At 38.0% G+C, this 16,430-nt stretch overlaps 1 protein-coding gene across 1 annotated transcript; it reads left to right on the forward strand.

Annotated features, from left to right (window-relative positions):
• Positions 1-13,406: 13,406 nt before the first annotated feature.
• On the forward strand, positions 13,407-16,353 carry ndr1 (nodal-related 1). The gene is made up of 3 exons (XM_065286803.2): positions 13,407-14,322; positions 15,093-15,856; positions 15,944-16,353. Exons 1-3 carry the CDS (start codon positions 14,049-14,051, stop codon positions 16,094-16,096), a joined length of 1,191 nt encoding a protein of 396 aa, XP_065142875.1. The 5' UTR covers positions 13,407-14,048; the 3' UTR covers positions 16,097-16,353.
• The last annotated feature ends 77 nt before the right edge of the window (positions 16,354-16,430 follow it).

Below are 16,430 nucleotides of genomic sequence, written 5' to 3' on the forward strand. Positions count from 1 at the left end.
ATTTAAAATTACATCCATTTCATAGAATAAAGCAGTTGTTGTGCAAAATGCATTAATTACACAATTAAACAAGTCAAAACTTAAATAAACAAAACATGCAGCTTCAGATGTAAATATGATGCCAATATGTCATTATTTCGAACTAATAGTATGTGATATAAAAGTTAGTCAACACTTTAATTTTGGATGGTTTTTGCATGAAGGCAGGGGCACTCAGATTGTTAGAACATGTAAGTGCCATGGAAAAGACTGAAAGCTCTATAATATTTCGTTTGATGTCTGTGTATGCACAAATGTCTCTGAACTGTGCACACTGTGCCCCCTTAAAAAAAATTGGTGCACGACGCCCCTGAATCCGTGTGTAACCTTCCCATGATTGTTTCCTGTGCTGAAGGAGCACTACCAGCAAGAGACTCATCACCGAGTTGATAAGAGTTTCAGATGTTGCACATCATGAATTCTTTAAAACAACAGCAGCAACTGTGTGCGCACAAAGGACCATCAGCTGTGTAGTTTGCAAAATTGAAATGCCACCATGTACAGTATTGTTAATATTTCATCTGAGGAAGAGACCTCCCCGTGGCTTTTCCGAGGAGTAGACGGATACACTCAGAGCAACATGATGTTGTCTGGGATGGAGCGCTATGAAGCAGCACATGTCTACGGGCTCAGGGGAGTTATCTGTCAGATCAGCTTATCACATGGAGCTGGACGGGACAAGGTCATCCAGCTATCACCTCCAAACACAGGCAAACCCCGCGGCCCCACCTGTTTGAAAGAATTCTTCTGCAACTATGCCTTTTTTTCAAAAGCCCAAAGCACAGGAGGACACCTTAAGACCTTCACTGAGTCACAAACAAGGATACAATCTAAAAAAAAACACTGCAAACTTTGCAAAGATACATTTGGCAGACCCATTTATCTACATTGCATCCAAGGAATACAAACGCACGACCAGTGGCGGCTTGTGACTGCTCATCCGAAGGGCGCAAATTCAAAATAAGTGTTTGGAGTGTCATGTGTGTTGCTGTGTTTTCAAAATATGTGTTTGTTGCGTCATGTGAACCATGTGCATCACGTGTTTTGTCAAAATAAGTGCTTGCTGCAAATGCGTCAAAACCATTTATGATAAAAGAGACGCTCACGTTCACAAAATACACGCAAGACACTCCCTTAACAGTAAACTATGATTACACATAAGATTATGCGAGTATCTGGCAAACGCGAGTGTCTCTATTATCATAAACGTTTTAGACGCGTCTGCAGCAGGCACTCATACATGTTGTGACGAACTTCGCATCGAGTGCCCTCGAAAAAAGAAGTCACCGGCCGCCACTGCGCACAACAATTCTCTACCAGAGCTACTGAAAAACCTAGTAGCGTCATAACGGCATAATCGCACGCATTTTTATATGTGAAACTTCTTCATTGTGTTAAACAATCATAACCTATCTTATTTCAAAGTGGTCGGGGCAACAAAAACAAATTTTTCTATTGCTTAACGATGGCTGGTTAGAAAACCATATCCAAGTTGGCATACCAAAACTGAACCACTTGTCATTTCTTCAACATTGCACTAAAGATGTCTTCTCTATATTTAGCAGTTCACTGAATGTTCTTAAGGCCCCCGTACATAAAGAAAAGGGTCACTGATAAGACTGAAGGGACTCTTTATACTAAAGAGGGGACGAGGGAAGTGCAATTGGAAATATTTGGTGGTAATCAGCTCTGTTTGATATATAGATACCAGCATGTGAAGACAAGGATATTTTTTACATGACTACACAGCAGCCCACTGATGGGCACTTCAGAGAGCCCACGCGGTGAACTGCAGACACAGATCTCGTTCGCTTGCGCGACCTCGCTGATTTGCCCAGGCGTTTAATGAAGGCCCTCTGTCCACAGAAAGTCAGTTCAATCACCTCCACGCCCGCTTATAAATATTTATCTCATCAGTGACAAAAGGACTTGCTCACTGTCATTATGTCCTTTGTAAGTCAAATAGAAGAGGTGTGTGTGTGTGTGTGTGTGTGTGTGTGAGAGAGAGAGAGAGAGAGAGAGAGAGAGAGAGAGAGAGAGAATAAGAAAAAGATTTTCAACTTTACCATTGAGAATTGAGAGAAGCGAGAGAAGCGATCACTTCAGATTTGCTGACGCTTTTATCGAAATCGACTTACAGTGCATTCAAGCTATACATTTTTATCAGTATGTATGTTCCCCAAGCATCGAACCCATAACCTTTTTAACTGCTAGTGTGATATTGAGCTACAAGAAAATAATTGCATTAGATAAAGCAAGATTATGTGTTTTTGCATTTCTAACCTGTTAGTTGTGTATATCCGCTAAACTCTGCAGGACACCGGCCCTCCAGGACCGAGTTTAGACACTCCTGAATAGTTGGGTAAAATCAGGAGAGAACCAACCGCTAGGTAATAAATAAACCGATTCTGGATTGTTTCTTCAAACCAGATACTGGGGTGTTTCAACAGCTGGTTTGGCTTATATTAACCCTACATGACTCTTGTGTGTGGAAGCACACAGAAATAACCCTACATTTAAATAATTCAAAACAACAGCCGAAATCCAGGACACTGTATTGCATAACATGATCACAGGTCAGTTCCCCTAACCACAGCTGGGCATGTAACCGATGATGACAGAAGAATAACATTTGGTGATCAAATATTAGAGTAATTGGCTAATTTGTGCCACCGCTCATGGTCACCATGTCAAATTCATTTTAGGGTTTCAGAACTCATCAGAGGTATTTAATAAGAGCATTTATTAAACAGACATTAAATACTTAATAGGCATAAAAGTGCTGTGTGCAAGGCCACTTAATCAGAGCCTAAAATGAAAGCAATTTCCATATTCAAAACTTATGCCCCAAGGTCAGGTTATAAAACTCTCTGGAGATGTCCTTTGCGACTGTCGCCGACTTCACAGTACCACATTTTTATCCAGCAGTGATAAAAGACAGGATAGTTCCAAAAAGCAGACGGATGGAGTGGAACTATTCATTTGTATTTTAAAGAAACTTTCAAAGGGCAAAGAAGTCATTGAAATCCTATTAATGATGCACTTTCATTTTAGATTATAAGAATATTTGACCTGCTGAACCGCATACGCCGATTACTCACACCAAAAACTCACACCAATTACAGCTGGCAGTTGCAGATAAATGAGAAAACGAATCAGTTTCCTGCATCAATAAATAGTTTGACATTTAACCAATCCAACACATACAACCACACATCTTGTTTCAGCACAAACAAACATCTTAAAGGATTAAATTACTTTTCTCAATTTAATAGACTTTATTGGACCTCAACAGTTTACAGTTTCAATGGAGTTTAAAATTGCCGTTTCAACAAGCTCTAAATGATCCCTAACGAGGCACAAAGGTCTTATCTGTGTAAGTTATAGAGATGCTGTGTCCTTCTCTGCCCCACTGTCTTGTGGGGTTCCACAGGGCTCAATATTAGGCCCCCTTCTGTTCTCTCTGTATCTGCTCCCATTGGGGTCTGTACTTAGGAAGCATGGTATGTCCTTTCACTTTTATGCTGATGATAGCCAGATCTATATCCCTCTCAAAAAGAATGAAACTGCTGGCCACTAACTTAAGTGTCTTGATGATATAAAAGCATGGATGGCTTTTAACTTCTTAAGCTTCAATGAGAGTAAGACTGAAGTTATGCTATTTGGTGACTCTACTGGCACCAATTTTATTGATCTGGGCTCTTTGAGCCAATACATTAAGCCAACAATCACAAACCTAGGGGTAAAAATTGACCATGAACTTAAGCTGGACAGTCAAATTAGGTCAGTGGTGAAGTCAAGTTTTTTTCATCTGAGAAAATTGGCCAAAATAAAGCCAATTCTGTCTAGGCAGAATTCTGAGATGGTAATACATGCTTTCGTAACTACAAGGTTGGATTATTGCAATGCACTTTATGTGGGGGTCAGTATGTCCTCCATTGCTCGGCTCCAGTTGGTGCAAAATGCTGCCGCACGTTTACTAACTGGAAAACATAAGTTTTCACATGTTTCCCCGATTTTATCCTCACTACATTGGCTCCCTATACAGCAAAGGATCCATTTTAAGATTCTGTTGTTTACCTTTAAAGGCCTAAATGGCCTTGCACCGCCTTACATTTCTGAACTTTTACATCCCTACAGGTTGCTTTTGGATGACATAGGGGTGAGTAAATCATATAGATTTTTTTTTAAGAAAGTGGATTCCTTTAATTTTGCAGGAATCACTTTTAATAATTATTCCATACCAGGTCTAAACATGCACAGTCATACACTGCAACATATATTGAAAGCTATGATGTTTGGCATACTTCCACCTTCTTCATTGTGTGCAGTAATTAGTAAACAGGATAATTGCATGTCAAGGTTTGAAAAAAACGTAAAACTACGATTCTTCTTTCCATTAAGCACATGATGATTCTTCTTGATCGGCTGCTTATTATGCATCGCATTTGCAACCTTCCTAATTAGCTGCCCAGAGAAAGACTGCAAAATGTAAATGCATTGACTAAAAGGATAAGTGCTCATCACAGGCTGACTGAATCACTTTCAAGATAATTACAGTGTTTTAGCAGCCTGCTCATTGGCTCTGGACGTATTACATCTATACTGATATCCACTCACGGAGTAGCTGATTTAGTCCAATTGCTGGAGTGAAAAATAACATTGACTTGAAGTCTATCGTGGCATTCCACTTCACTTATATTATGTGACCTTTTGTTTTAGAACCTGTATTTTTTGTGGATGCTACCAAGGTTGCTGTATATTAACAATAACTTTTTTGCATTTAAAGGTTAAGTATTAAAAGACCTGAGCAACATTGTGGGAGTTTTTGGTTTTGCTATTGATGCTCAAAACAGTCAAAAATATGTAAACAAACATTTAAATGCATATGATTTTCAACAATTCTAACAACTTTTCAGCTTCAACCTTCATGGGAGGAATAAATTTTTTTTATAAAAAATAATTTTACTATTACTTAAGGCACCTCCAAATGTTTTTATTTACTCACAACGTTATGCAGTTTGTGCTGGATTTTATACTATCAACAACCAATAGTTAAAGCCATTGGGATGAAGAGACTCACAAACCATATAACAGTTCTTTTCCTCAGGGGATTGAACTATTCTTGTGGTGTTGCAGTCGTTGAGCAGACCAAGCTGAGTGATCAGAAGAACATAACCATGCTCACATAGCTTGATATGTCCAGACTGGCCAGCTCAGTCCAAGCGGAAAAAAACAAGAAACCATGTGAGGCTGAAAGCAGCACCCGTCTTTAACTCTCTTTTTCAGATGTGACACCTAAATGCATGCACAACTTTAAAAGCTCCAGTATGAAAATTTGTGCTTTAATTCTGATCAGGGACCGCACAGGGGGGTTGCCCGGGCAACTGCCCATATGCCCTTCTCGCCTCACTTTGCTATTCAGAGGTGGAAAAAAATAAATCGTACTTTTACTTCGTTACACTGGGCGGCATTCCTTAGTTCCTGTATTTTAATTAATTATGAAATGTATATTTTATTTTTAAATTTGCCGCTCGTGTTTCTGGAACATTCGCGAATTAATGACTCGTTTGAGTCGATTCCTTACAAAGTATTGCAAATAAATGAGTCTTTTGAGTCGATTCTTTACAAAGCAAATGGGCCAAACGTTTTGAATTGGTTCGCGAATCAGTTTGAATGAATTGTTCAGATTGTTCAAATGATATTAAACCCATGATTTACTCACCCCCAAGCTGTCCGAGATGCATATGTCCATCATTTTTCAGAAGAACACATTTTCAGTTATTACATTTGGAGAAACCTATCAGTGACTTGATAGGATATTGATAGGGTTATTTATTGATGTAGGGATTAACGTGACACACATCATGTTTTTCTGTGTTGTTATTAGTAGTAGTTAAGGTGATTGAGGGCTGTATTTCAGTGTTTTACTTCTTTGTGTATATATATTTCAATAAAGACTATGTTATTCTCTTTCCTTCATATATCCCGTGAGGTTTTTTTGAGGGGGGTGCCTTTTTTTTTAGGTCAGAGCAACTACCCCTCAAAATTCCTGTGCACGTCCCTGATTCTGATCCAATGTATACATTATAAATGTTTCCATTAACAATACATTTTTTAAAAAATTAACTGCCTTTAGCATATTGCAAATAAAAATTATACAGATAAATATAAATAAATAGATTATCCTTAAAAGTAAAGTCAAATCTTAAGTTTTGAAGAATTCCACAAAAATATAAATTTAAAGGAACAGTATGTAAGAAATTTATATCAATTAATCATAAAATAGCCCTGATATGTCACTAGACATTAAGAAATCATCTTCATTTTAAATACTTTTATCACTGAAAACAGTGGTCCTGTCAGGATATTGTCATTTAAAGTTGGAGTTGCAGCCCTCAACTGATGTTTATGTTGTCATGTTGTCTATTGGCCACCAGTTGTGTGATTGCAGTACCAGTTTTGGCCACAAGTTTTGTTATTGCAGTACCAGTTTTGGCCACAATCCTACATACTGTTCCTAACCAACACCAAAGAGTTTTTTTTACCTTAAAATAACGTTTCTAAAAAAATTTCAGTGGTTCATCCACTCAAAACAGGGTGAACGGCACTTTCACATTCGCTTTGCAGCCCTCTATCGGCCAAAACCTGCACTAAAGAAGTTTCCAACCGTTGGGTAGTGGTCCTGTAGTTTGAGTGAAAACTACAAAAACTTGCTTTACAAAAGACCTACAATCCAATCAGAGCCAGCTTTGCTGCAGTAGGCAAAATTATTTACGACAGTGGTAATGGACAATTCCGCTTCCAACCTGTAGGGGGAGCAAAAAACAAAAACTCTTTAGTGCTGCTTTAACAATTATTACATATAAGCGAGGATTATATAAAATGTTGTATTGAAATTATTTGCTGCTGAGGCAGGCCATATTATAAATCAGTGCTATGAATGTTTTATTACACAAGACTTTGCTTATACAATGGATCTTTAAAACCCAACTAAAGACATTTTTGTGATTTATTGTGTTCTATATAAAATCATCCTACTAATGTAAAGAACATTCTGTCGAAATATAACCGTAATATCTTTAATATTGACTGAGTAAGGTCATAGACTGAAATCAATGTGGACTCCAATGTATGCTCCTCGTATTATAATTAGATTATGAGACTTTATCTCAGATTTCACAGGGTCACATATTGAATTACTGAAATACTTTATATAAAAAACATTTTGAATTACTTTTTTCTAAAAATAAAACGCCCCCGTTCCTTATTTCACCCACGTCTGCATAGCCCATTTAGAACTGCGTGTAATGTGTGTTATCAGTATGATGACTGGCAAACCTCTGCACTCACATGAGTGAGTATTGATTTGCCCTCCTGTTTTTTCCCTCTGGTACACATCACTTCTACTCACAGCTTCACTGAATGATGTGGTCAGTGGCTTCCACATACCTGGAATACAGATAGGCTATCCAAACCAACAGATATTTCATCATCCAATAAACCAAACTCAAATCTGCGAAAACACTTCTGTCTACACCATTTACATTTATGCATTTGGCAGACGCTTTTATCTAAAGCAACTAACAGTGCATTACAAGGTACATTTTTATCAGTGTATGTGTGTTTCTTGCATTCGAAGGCTCTAAACATGCTAAGACAAATGTCTTCACGTTTTTTTCAATTTAGTTTTGTTTTGCAATTCATTAGAGAACGGAGATTTGAAGCTAATACCTTAATTCAGCCACAAATTTCACAGACCTCTGCTTTTACTGATGCCTTTAAATCATTAGACTTGCTTCAACTCTTTCTAATAGGCATTCAACCCAAATATCTCCAGATGCATGACTCACCTTATTGCCGTCATTTCTGGATGAAGGAAGTTCACATGGATTGCTAAGATAAAAGGCATGAGTCACAATCATTTCTAGTGCTAAGTAAGAAACAAAACAACATATTATTTAAAAGAACACTCTCCGTCTATGCCACCTATAGATGGATTTCACCTTTTACGTCATGCCGCCATCTTTAGGACCTACCGAGTACCAGTAGGCTTTTGACAAGCATTGGCTACCTTGCTACGATTTAGGGATTTCTTATCTTTTACTGTCTATGATTCTTACGGATACAGTAAAGGGCTACGAAAAACAACATGTCGCATCTCGACTGTCATGAAAATAAACGCTACTTTAAAAAATATATATCTTGGTTAGGGTGTGATGCCTTCTCGATCCCTGATGCGTTCTTCCAGCCGCTGTCCGCTGCTACCGAACTACCACTATTTTACAACATAAGAAGGCGTGACACAACATGAAACTTTGCTCGAAGTATCCCCTGGATCTCTACACATTGTTTGTACACAGAGTTTACTAAACAGAAAGGTTTTGTACAACTGACTTTGGCTGTTATGGTGTCCGCTCGTCATCTCTGCCAGACGTAAATAATCGATTTCCAAAGGGGAATGAATGAATCTCATATGAGGCTCCTTTTTCAACTAGAAGGTCAATATTGTTTTTCACTTGCGACAAAACAACGACTTATCCGTGCATTTTTATGGAACTATGCTTTAGGAGATATCGATCTTTACAATCCTCCCTCCTTACGTCGCAATTGGAGATCGATACATCTTGACTGGGAAGAAGGCGGCGAGCGGACGCTAAATCATCCAAAGTCAGTTGTTCAAAACCTTCTTTTTAGTTAACTCTCTGTTCACAAACAATGTTCTCAATGCTTGAGTTCACGTGTAGAGACATAGGCGATACTTAGAGCAAAATATCATGTTGTGTTGAGCCTTCTTAGTGTTGTTAAAATAGCAATTTTGATGCTCACAGCATAATGAAGGCATAGCTTCTAGTTCTTTTGCGACCACTTCAAGTCCTCAAAATGGCGGAAGACAAGTGAGTGACGTCAGCTGATATCCATGTATATTTTATGTTTGCAACCTCCTCTTGATGCTTTGATAATTGCAATATGCTGCCAAAATTTTATTTTGGAGAACTGACCCCTGAATTGTATCATTGCGGATGACAAGAATCATTTGCTCAGTGACATCACACATAGCAGTTATTGTGCTTGTATGAGATGACTGCAATCAAACTAAGAGAAGACCTGTCATTGTCGACAGATGAGGGGCTCTTACCTTGCCCTTCGTCTGATTGATGTCATCACAGAGAATGCTAATGAAGGCCAACTAAATAACTTCAGACACACTCGGAAATTCATAGTGTCTATTACCATAGGCTCTAGTCGTGTGTTTAGTGTTTTTGCAATGTTTATTGATTTTTAAAGTTATGTTTCATCTGGGAAGAACATGACTATCAGTTGCAAGAAAAAATATTTTAAATGTGAGCCTTGATATAGAAATGCACAAAAATCCCAAAGCAAAAAATCATTCTTGCTGCATTATTTCTGCAAAAATTAACTAAATAAAAGCACATTATGATTCTTTAATTTCTGAAAGTTCAGAGACTCCCAATGCCTTACCTACAAAATTATAAAAGTTAAACTACACTGCAACCCGCATATAGTTACAAAGCATTACATAATATTATTAAATTGAGATTTCTGTCATTCCAAACACATTGAGTGTTAATGTGAGCTTTCCAAATTTAAGTCTGTTACCATCAATCAGAGTGGAATCTGGTGACAAACAGAAATAAATACTCACTTGATAGCATGATAAATCAGACTGACAGTTTACCCAAGAGAGCCTATTTCATCTCTCTAAACCTCTTCCACTGAATTTTTTTTTATTTCTATATTTATTCCCACATTTACAAACAGCAGAACTATTTGGATTCGAGCCGTTGTGTGTATGTGCTGGGAAAGAGATAAGGTTGTTTACCTATCTGGCTTTAGGACCTGGCATTATCACCCACTTCTGTGGCACACACAGATTTCACAACACACTTCAACCTTCAGAGGGCAAACCCTGTTATCTGTCTACTATTCATGGTGTTCACAGAGAACTAACTGCAATTTACACCGAAAGCGTAAACATGTATTTGGACTTTACACAAAGTTCTTTAAATCTTTGATTTAAACTTCATAAGATGACAAAGATTGGTTCCAGATTGGTTTGATTTGAAAAATAAACCTAACACTTTCATCTGTGCTCAAAAACCTTTACTTTTATTTGTTATGTGTTTCCACAGCTTAAAGATGTTATGGTATATCTAATAAGCTTTAGATTATGGCAAAGTTTTGTGAAGCACAAAAACTCACCCTGTCCTGGAGGCAAAAGCTCAACTTCTGTAAATTCCATGTCCTGAAAATCTTTTTGTTTACAATGGCAGTATGATTGGCACTGGACTGGCTATAGTAAGGAGAAAAAGCACAAGCATCAGGTGACCGTTATAGTGCTGGGAAAAACAAAGCAATATCTAATGAAGGCAAAACCGGCCTGTTCTGTTTCTTTTCTGTTATGTCTTAATGTGCTCGGGTAAATTTTCTCATGGTAGTCTTGTCTGCAAAAAATAATTATTGCCCAATGAAAAGATACAGTTTATTTACCAAATGTTGACTTTTTGTGACAACATTCCCGACTATATGATGTGTAAGTTGTCAAAATGGTAACCTGCCATATTATAGATGTTTTATAGGTTTGTGAAACAGCAAATTGTCATCAGCAAAAAGTTTTAAGATGTTACAATAACTTGTGTTGTCCCTTTCATTTATTTTAACATGAAATAACGCGTTAAATAGCATGACACACACATTGTGTATAAGAAAAAATTTCTTAAATTATTTAAATCTAAATTGTTTTTGGACATTGCTCTATGTATTAGGGATACTGACATCTGCTGATTTGTGGGAAAAACTTTCGAAATTATAATAAAAAAGCGCAATGACCACATATATCCAATAGAGGTCCATAAGGACTCATTTCATTTTACCTTCATTTTTCTTGATACTTCAACTTCTCACAACTTTATGATATATATTTTGTGAATATATATTAAAAAAATCTGTATTTATTGTGTGTGTGTGTGTGTGTGTGTGTGTGTGTGTGTGTGTGTGTGTGTGTGTGTGTGTGTGTGTGTGTGTGTGTGTGTGTGTGTGTGTGTGTGTGTGCGTGTGCATGTGCATGAGATGGAAAGTTCGTTCCAATTTAAATTTATGCTCCAGGACTAGATATGTAGAAAATTTCATATTCATAATGGATTTACTTTTATTTTTTTGACAAACAAAATGAAAAAAAAAGTATTTTTTTATTTTCCCATTCATTTTCAATGTGGAGTCATTTTGACCCCAAACACCTTAAACGGTAAAAAAATTTTTACACACCTTTAGAACAACCAAATCAAGCCCAGTTTTTTGTGCATATTTAGATAGATTATTTAGGAAAAGTCACAGAGAGTTTCATGCCTCTGAGATGAAGGTAACACTTTTAAAAAATGAAAGAAAAGTCCACTGGGGTCCCCTGGGATACCAAGCACTGATTTAAAAACACCTTGTCCTGTTTCATTTTAACATATTTCGTTGAAATTGCTTTGTCTTAAGATGCACATCTGTAGTTTTTTTCAAAGGTATGTGAAAACTTCTTAAATTATCTAATATTAATAAGGCCTAGTCCTGGAATAACCTAAACCCTGTCCGGGAAACCACCCCATTATGTCTAATTTCGTGATGATTTTGTGCTCAAATAAATAAAAGGGATAACACAAGATGTGTTAAAACAACACAAAGTGTGTCGTTCCAATAATAACACAGAGGTGTTAAATTAAATGTGTTGGCCTAGATACAACATATAGGTTGTTTTAACACATTTGATTTGAGAGTGTATAGTATTGTGTGAGATTCCAGCTCTTATCAACAATGATCCTTTTCAATAAACACTCTTGCCTCTATTGCTCTGAGGGGAAAAAAAAGTAAAAACAAGCCTACTTTTTTAGGAATTTCATTGCCTTTGTTACAACGAACCTGTGATTTTTTCTACCACAGTGGCAGAAAAAAGTAATCTATCCCGAACAATGTCAGGACTGTGTTTTAATGAGAAATGCCGATTCTTCAATGGATTCCTGGCAGTCCAAGCAAATTAAAAAGAGATAGCTTTGTAGGTGCTTAAAGAATATCTGCAAGGAGCCTGTTTATCTAGTATGCCAGGATATCTGTATATCTGTATGGCGTCCGGTGTGCTTTGAAAGTGCCAGGTCTGGCTGAAATTGGCAAATAAATTTAATATAAGACAAACATGATCTTCACTTTGATGAGATGAGGTTTATTGAAAAAAATGTAAAAAAGGAAAGCGGCTACAGAGCATACATTGCACTGATGTTTATTTATTTATCATATGTGTGCAGGCAGCCTGTTGACATCTCTCAGCTGTTGTAAAGGCACAGATAGCCTATGCCTGAATCTTAATCAAACAGCACCATCTCACTGGATTTAAGTTGGTATCAAAGGCTTATTTCAAATGCAGGTGCTTCGCCGGACAGAGGGTAATTATCCCCATTATTCAAATGACACAAAGGCGGCCCTTTCATATTTCATGGCCTTTTTGTTTTGTTGCCATCTAGAACGCAAGTGTGCACTTTTCTTCCAGCACCACACAAAGGGCTTGATTCTGTTTTCCTTCTCCACAAACCCGTTTTTTTTCCTACAGGAGAGGTCTAAGGTCTCTGTTTTGCAAACCGATTCACAACAATTAGGGTGCCTGCTGATTAATTAGGCCATCTGCCCAAAGCAAGGACGCTGTGTCAGGGCAGGTCAGCATCACATACTGTAGTTTGTGGTGTCCATATCATGCCACACATCTACAATCGGTATAGATAGATAGATAGATGGATAGATGGATAGAAAGATGTAGTGTATATATATTCACATACTATCATCAAATGACTGCATATGGTATTGTAACTGGGTGGGGGACTCTGTGCCAATTTCTCGCTTATCAGCGTTGCTGTGTGTGAGATTGCCGCTGACATTCACAGCTGGTCTCCTTCAATTCTATGGGAGAATAATGATGTGTGCTGTGTGTGCACCTCGCAGTGGCATATGCTTCAATGTTTCGAAATCCTCTGAGTGCTCAAAATCTGCACAGAGCTTGTCAACGGATCATACAGGAAGTGTCGGGAGAAATGAGTGACGCAAGGATGAACAGTCAATATGTTTTGTTGTCATACAGAGAGCCTTACTGGGGTGTATCATTTTGATTACAATTTGGCAAATCATATTTCAGAGAGCCATGATGAATTTTGAGAACAGCGCCCCTTGTTGGACAATCAGCGGCAATGCAAGTAAAAAGAAGAGAGTAAATTGTCTTTTTTTATATATGCTGATGACCTACAATGCCTAGAGTGTTATTAGTTGAGATCTGAGTTGCATTGGTAATGTTTTTGACAATGCTAAAAATTGTAATTTAAAAATGTATAAACCGTTTAGCCAATTCCAGTTCAACACAACTGTTCAACACAATTATAGGCCTATCTTTGGAGCCAACAGATGTAAAAATTATTAAACTGAACGAGGAGGTAATGACTTAAAATTGTATTGTTAAAATAATGTGGAGATTTACCAAATGACATAATTACTTGTAATCGTCTGATATAATGCATGGACATAGAAACAAAATGACTTCCTCTATTTTCATTCAAACTAAGAAATAATCCAGCAGTTGGAGTGTTTCTCCTTTTAATCAAAGTCGCATTGATGAACAAATGCAGTGCACTAATATTATTGTTGTAGTGAGCTTTTAAATGGACCTCCAATACACAGCGTGTGAAGCAGAAGAATTAACGTTTTCACACCTGTTGACGCACAAAAGACCGCTGGTTTCGATACACGACGACGCTGAGACATGAACCCCTTTAAACTCCCCCTAAGCGAGTATGGATCACAGGGGAACTTCAAAGAGCCCAAATACCCCATAGACCATCAAAAGACTGCAAGTTTCTATAAGTAAACTTAGTTGGTCAGCTATGACTTTCATTCTGCAGAGAGCTGTGTGGGAGAAACATCTCGAGACATAAGATTTACTGCGTGCTGGATTATAACTCACTGTTTTAGATATGATGCTGTTTGTGTGTGGGATTCTCGCGCTGTGGGTCGCTTCAGTGCGCCCTGCAGCATCCTTCCCTGGATTTCACGAGGCGTTCAGGAATAGGATGCGCGAGGCTGGCAGGAGCGCCGGAGGTCAGGCGGGTCACAGCCGCCACACGAACCGATATCCGCTTTATATGTTGCACCTCTACCGTAGCCTTCTGACTGGAGACGAGAGACACATGAGCCACGAGAATCCAACTTTATACGATTCCGATTCAGTCTTGAGTCTCGTCGCCAAAAGTAAGTAGCTATTATTTATTATATTTTATTTTAGGTGTAACTTAGCGTGTTGACATTAGGCCTATTTTACAAAAAAATGTAGTTGTCTTAAATAATTATTAGTATGATTTAACTATTTATTTATACAAATTAAGCAATGTTTCGTAGATATAACATGAAAAAAATATGTTAAATGACTTTTCTTAAACGTATGTTATGACGATGTAACATGATGACGTCTTATTCATACATTTTTGGCAATATTTCATATTTAGATATTAATTTCCAATGCAAGAAATTTTTTAAGATTAAGTTCATATTCGTTATTTTTATAACTAAGTTCAAATGTATAGGTTAAATGTATAGGCTATGTTATGTCATTTTATTTACCAATTAATCATATTTAGATATTATTATTGAAAATAATATTGAATAATATTTTTTTTTTAGTAACGTTATTATTAAATTAAAATATTTTTCTAACTAAGTGCTTAATGTGGTTGGGCAGCAGTCGAACTGCTACTATTAGCCAAGTCACGTATTATGTTTATTAGTCAGTGTGTGTATTAGCGTCAAGACGTCTGTTTTAAAGTGGCTTTGGTAGCAATACACATCATCACAATAAGGGCTTTCTGCTTTGTTAACTGCTTGTCCCAAAGGCCCATGTGTGAAAACTTAATTAAGCACCACACATCTCTTATCCTTCTAGACTTCATAATTGACTGACCTAAGATCTGTGTTCATTTTCTTATTTTTAAGGAGAACTAACTTCACATCTGCATATTTTTCAGGTTTCCATCAGGTTGGTGACAAATGGGCAGTGACATTTGACATGTCCTCCATATCAACAAAAGACAACGTCCAGCGGTCTGAACTTCGGATTCGCCTTCCAGAATTCCCATCCGCCGGCGACATAGAGGTGGATATCTACCACTCATCCAAACGGGAGTGTGACCGGAACCCATGCGTCGAAGGGCGGCTTCACCTCGGCCGTGTGAAGGCCAAACCGAACGACCCGGGCTCCCATTCCTCCTGGAAGGTTTTCAACATCACAGCACTTCTTAAGTACTGGCTGCATCAGGGTGAGACAATGGTCGTTGAGGAAAACGCCCAGATGTCTGCGGTGGATAAGGAAGCGGATGCAGGAAAGAGTGTCCACCATTCCACTGCAAACAGGGTTATGATGGTGGTCTACTCCAAACTGAACCAGGCGAAGACATCCACCCTCATCAAGACTGCTGAACTCTCCAAGTATGTGGCTTTGGACCGGGTCAGTGGTGGAGGTGAATCTATGACCCGACGTCACAAGAGGAACCACAGATCTGGTGAGAGACTGCGAGGGGGAGCAGGATCTAGCATGAGCGCCAGTGCTTCACATGATGAGGAGGAGAAGAAGTCACTTTGCAGAAAGGTGGACATGTGGGTAGACTTCGATCAGATCGGCTGGAGCGACTGGATTGTTTATCCGAAACGCTACAATGCGTTTCGCTGTGAGGGTAGCTGTCCTACACCTGTAGATGAGAGCTTCACCCCAACAAACCATGCTTATATGCAGGTAAGTGTATTTTTTAATCAAATATGAATTGAAATGCTTTCTTGCTTTAATGAGTCTAATGTTTGCCTTTTGTTTTTTTATTTGCAGAGCCTTTTAAAGCTGCACCACCCAGACCGGGTCCCATGCCTGTCCTGCGTACCCACCCGTCTGGCTCCACTCTCCATGCTCTACTATGAGAATGGGAAGATGGTTATGAGACACCATGAAGGGATGGTAGTAGGAGAATGTGGATGCCACTGACCTCCCCAAATCCCAAATGAACTCAAAATCAGCACTTAATTTGGATATGTACCTAAATATATAAAAGCACAAGAGAAGATGATACTTCGGGATGAAAAAGCAAATTTCCTTCAATGTTTTGGACATGAACATCTTAGTATGAATATGAACTTTAATATTGTGCAATATTGTGGTATTTTCCATGGAATTATTGAGGCATTCTGCACAGAGGCACCTGAATAACGTGAAGCTATTTTTGAAAGATTATTACTTTTTGTGTTAACGGATTTGTAAATAGTAATGTAAATTGCCAAATTTAATAAAAATTGTTTGAAATATGGTCTTTGTATTTTGT

Source organism: Paramisgurnus dabryanus, chromosome 18 (assembly GCF_030506205.2).
Source record: "Paramisgurnus dabryanus chromosome 18, PD_genome_1.1, whole genome shotgun sequence".
NCBI lineage: Eukaryota > Metazoa > Chordata > Actinopteri > Cypriniformes > Cobitidae > Paramisgurnus > Paramisgurnus dabryanus.

Coding starts and splice junctions, on each gene's coding strand:
- ndr1 (XM_065286803.2), top strand. CDS start 14,049: ATGATGCTGTTTGTGTGTGGGATTCTCGCGCTGTGGGTCGCTTCAGTG. Junction 14,323..15,092: donor CTTGAGTCTCGTCGCCAAAA/GTAAGTAGCTAT, acceptor CATATTTTTCAG/GTTTCCATCAGGTTGGTGAC. Junction 15,857..15,943: donor CAAACCATGCTTATATGCAG/GTAAGTGTATTT, acceptor TTTTATTTGCAG/AGCCTTTTAAAGCTGCACCA.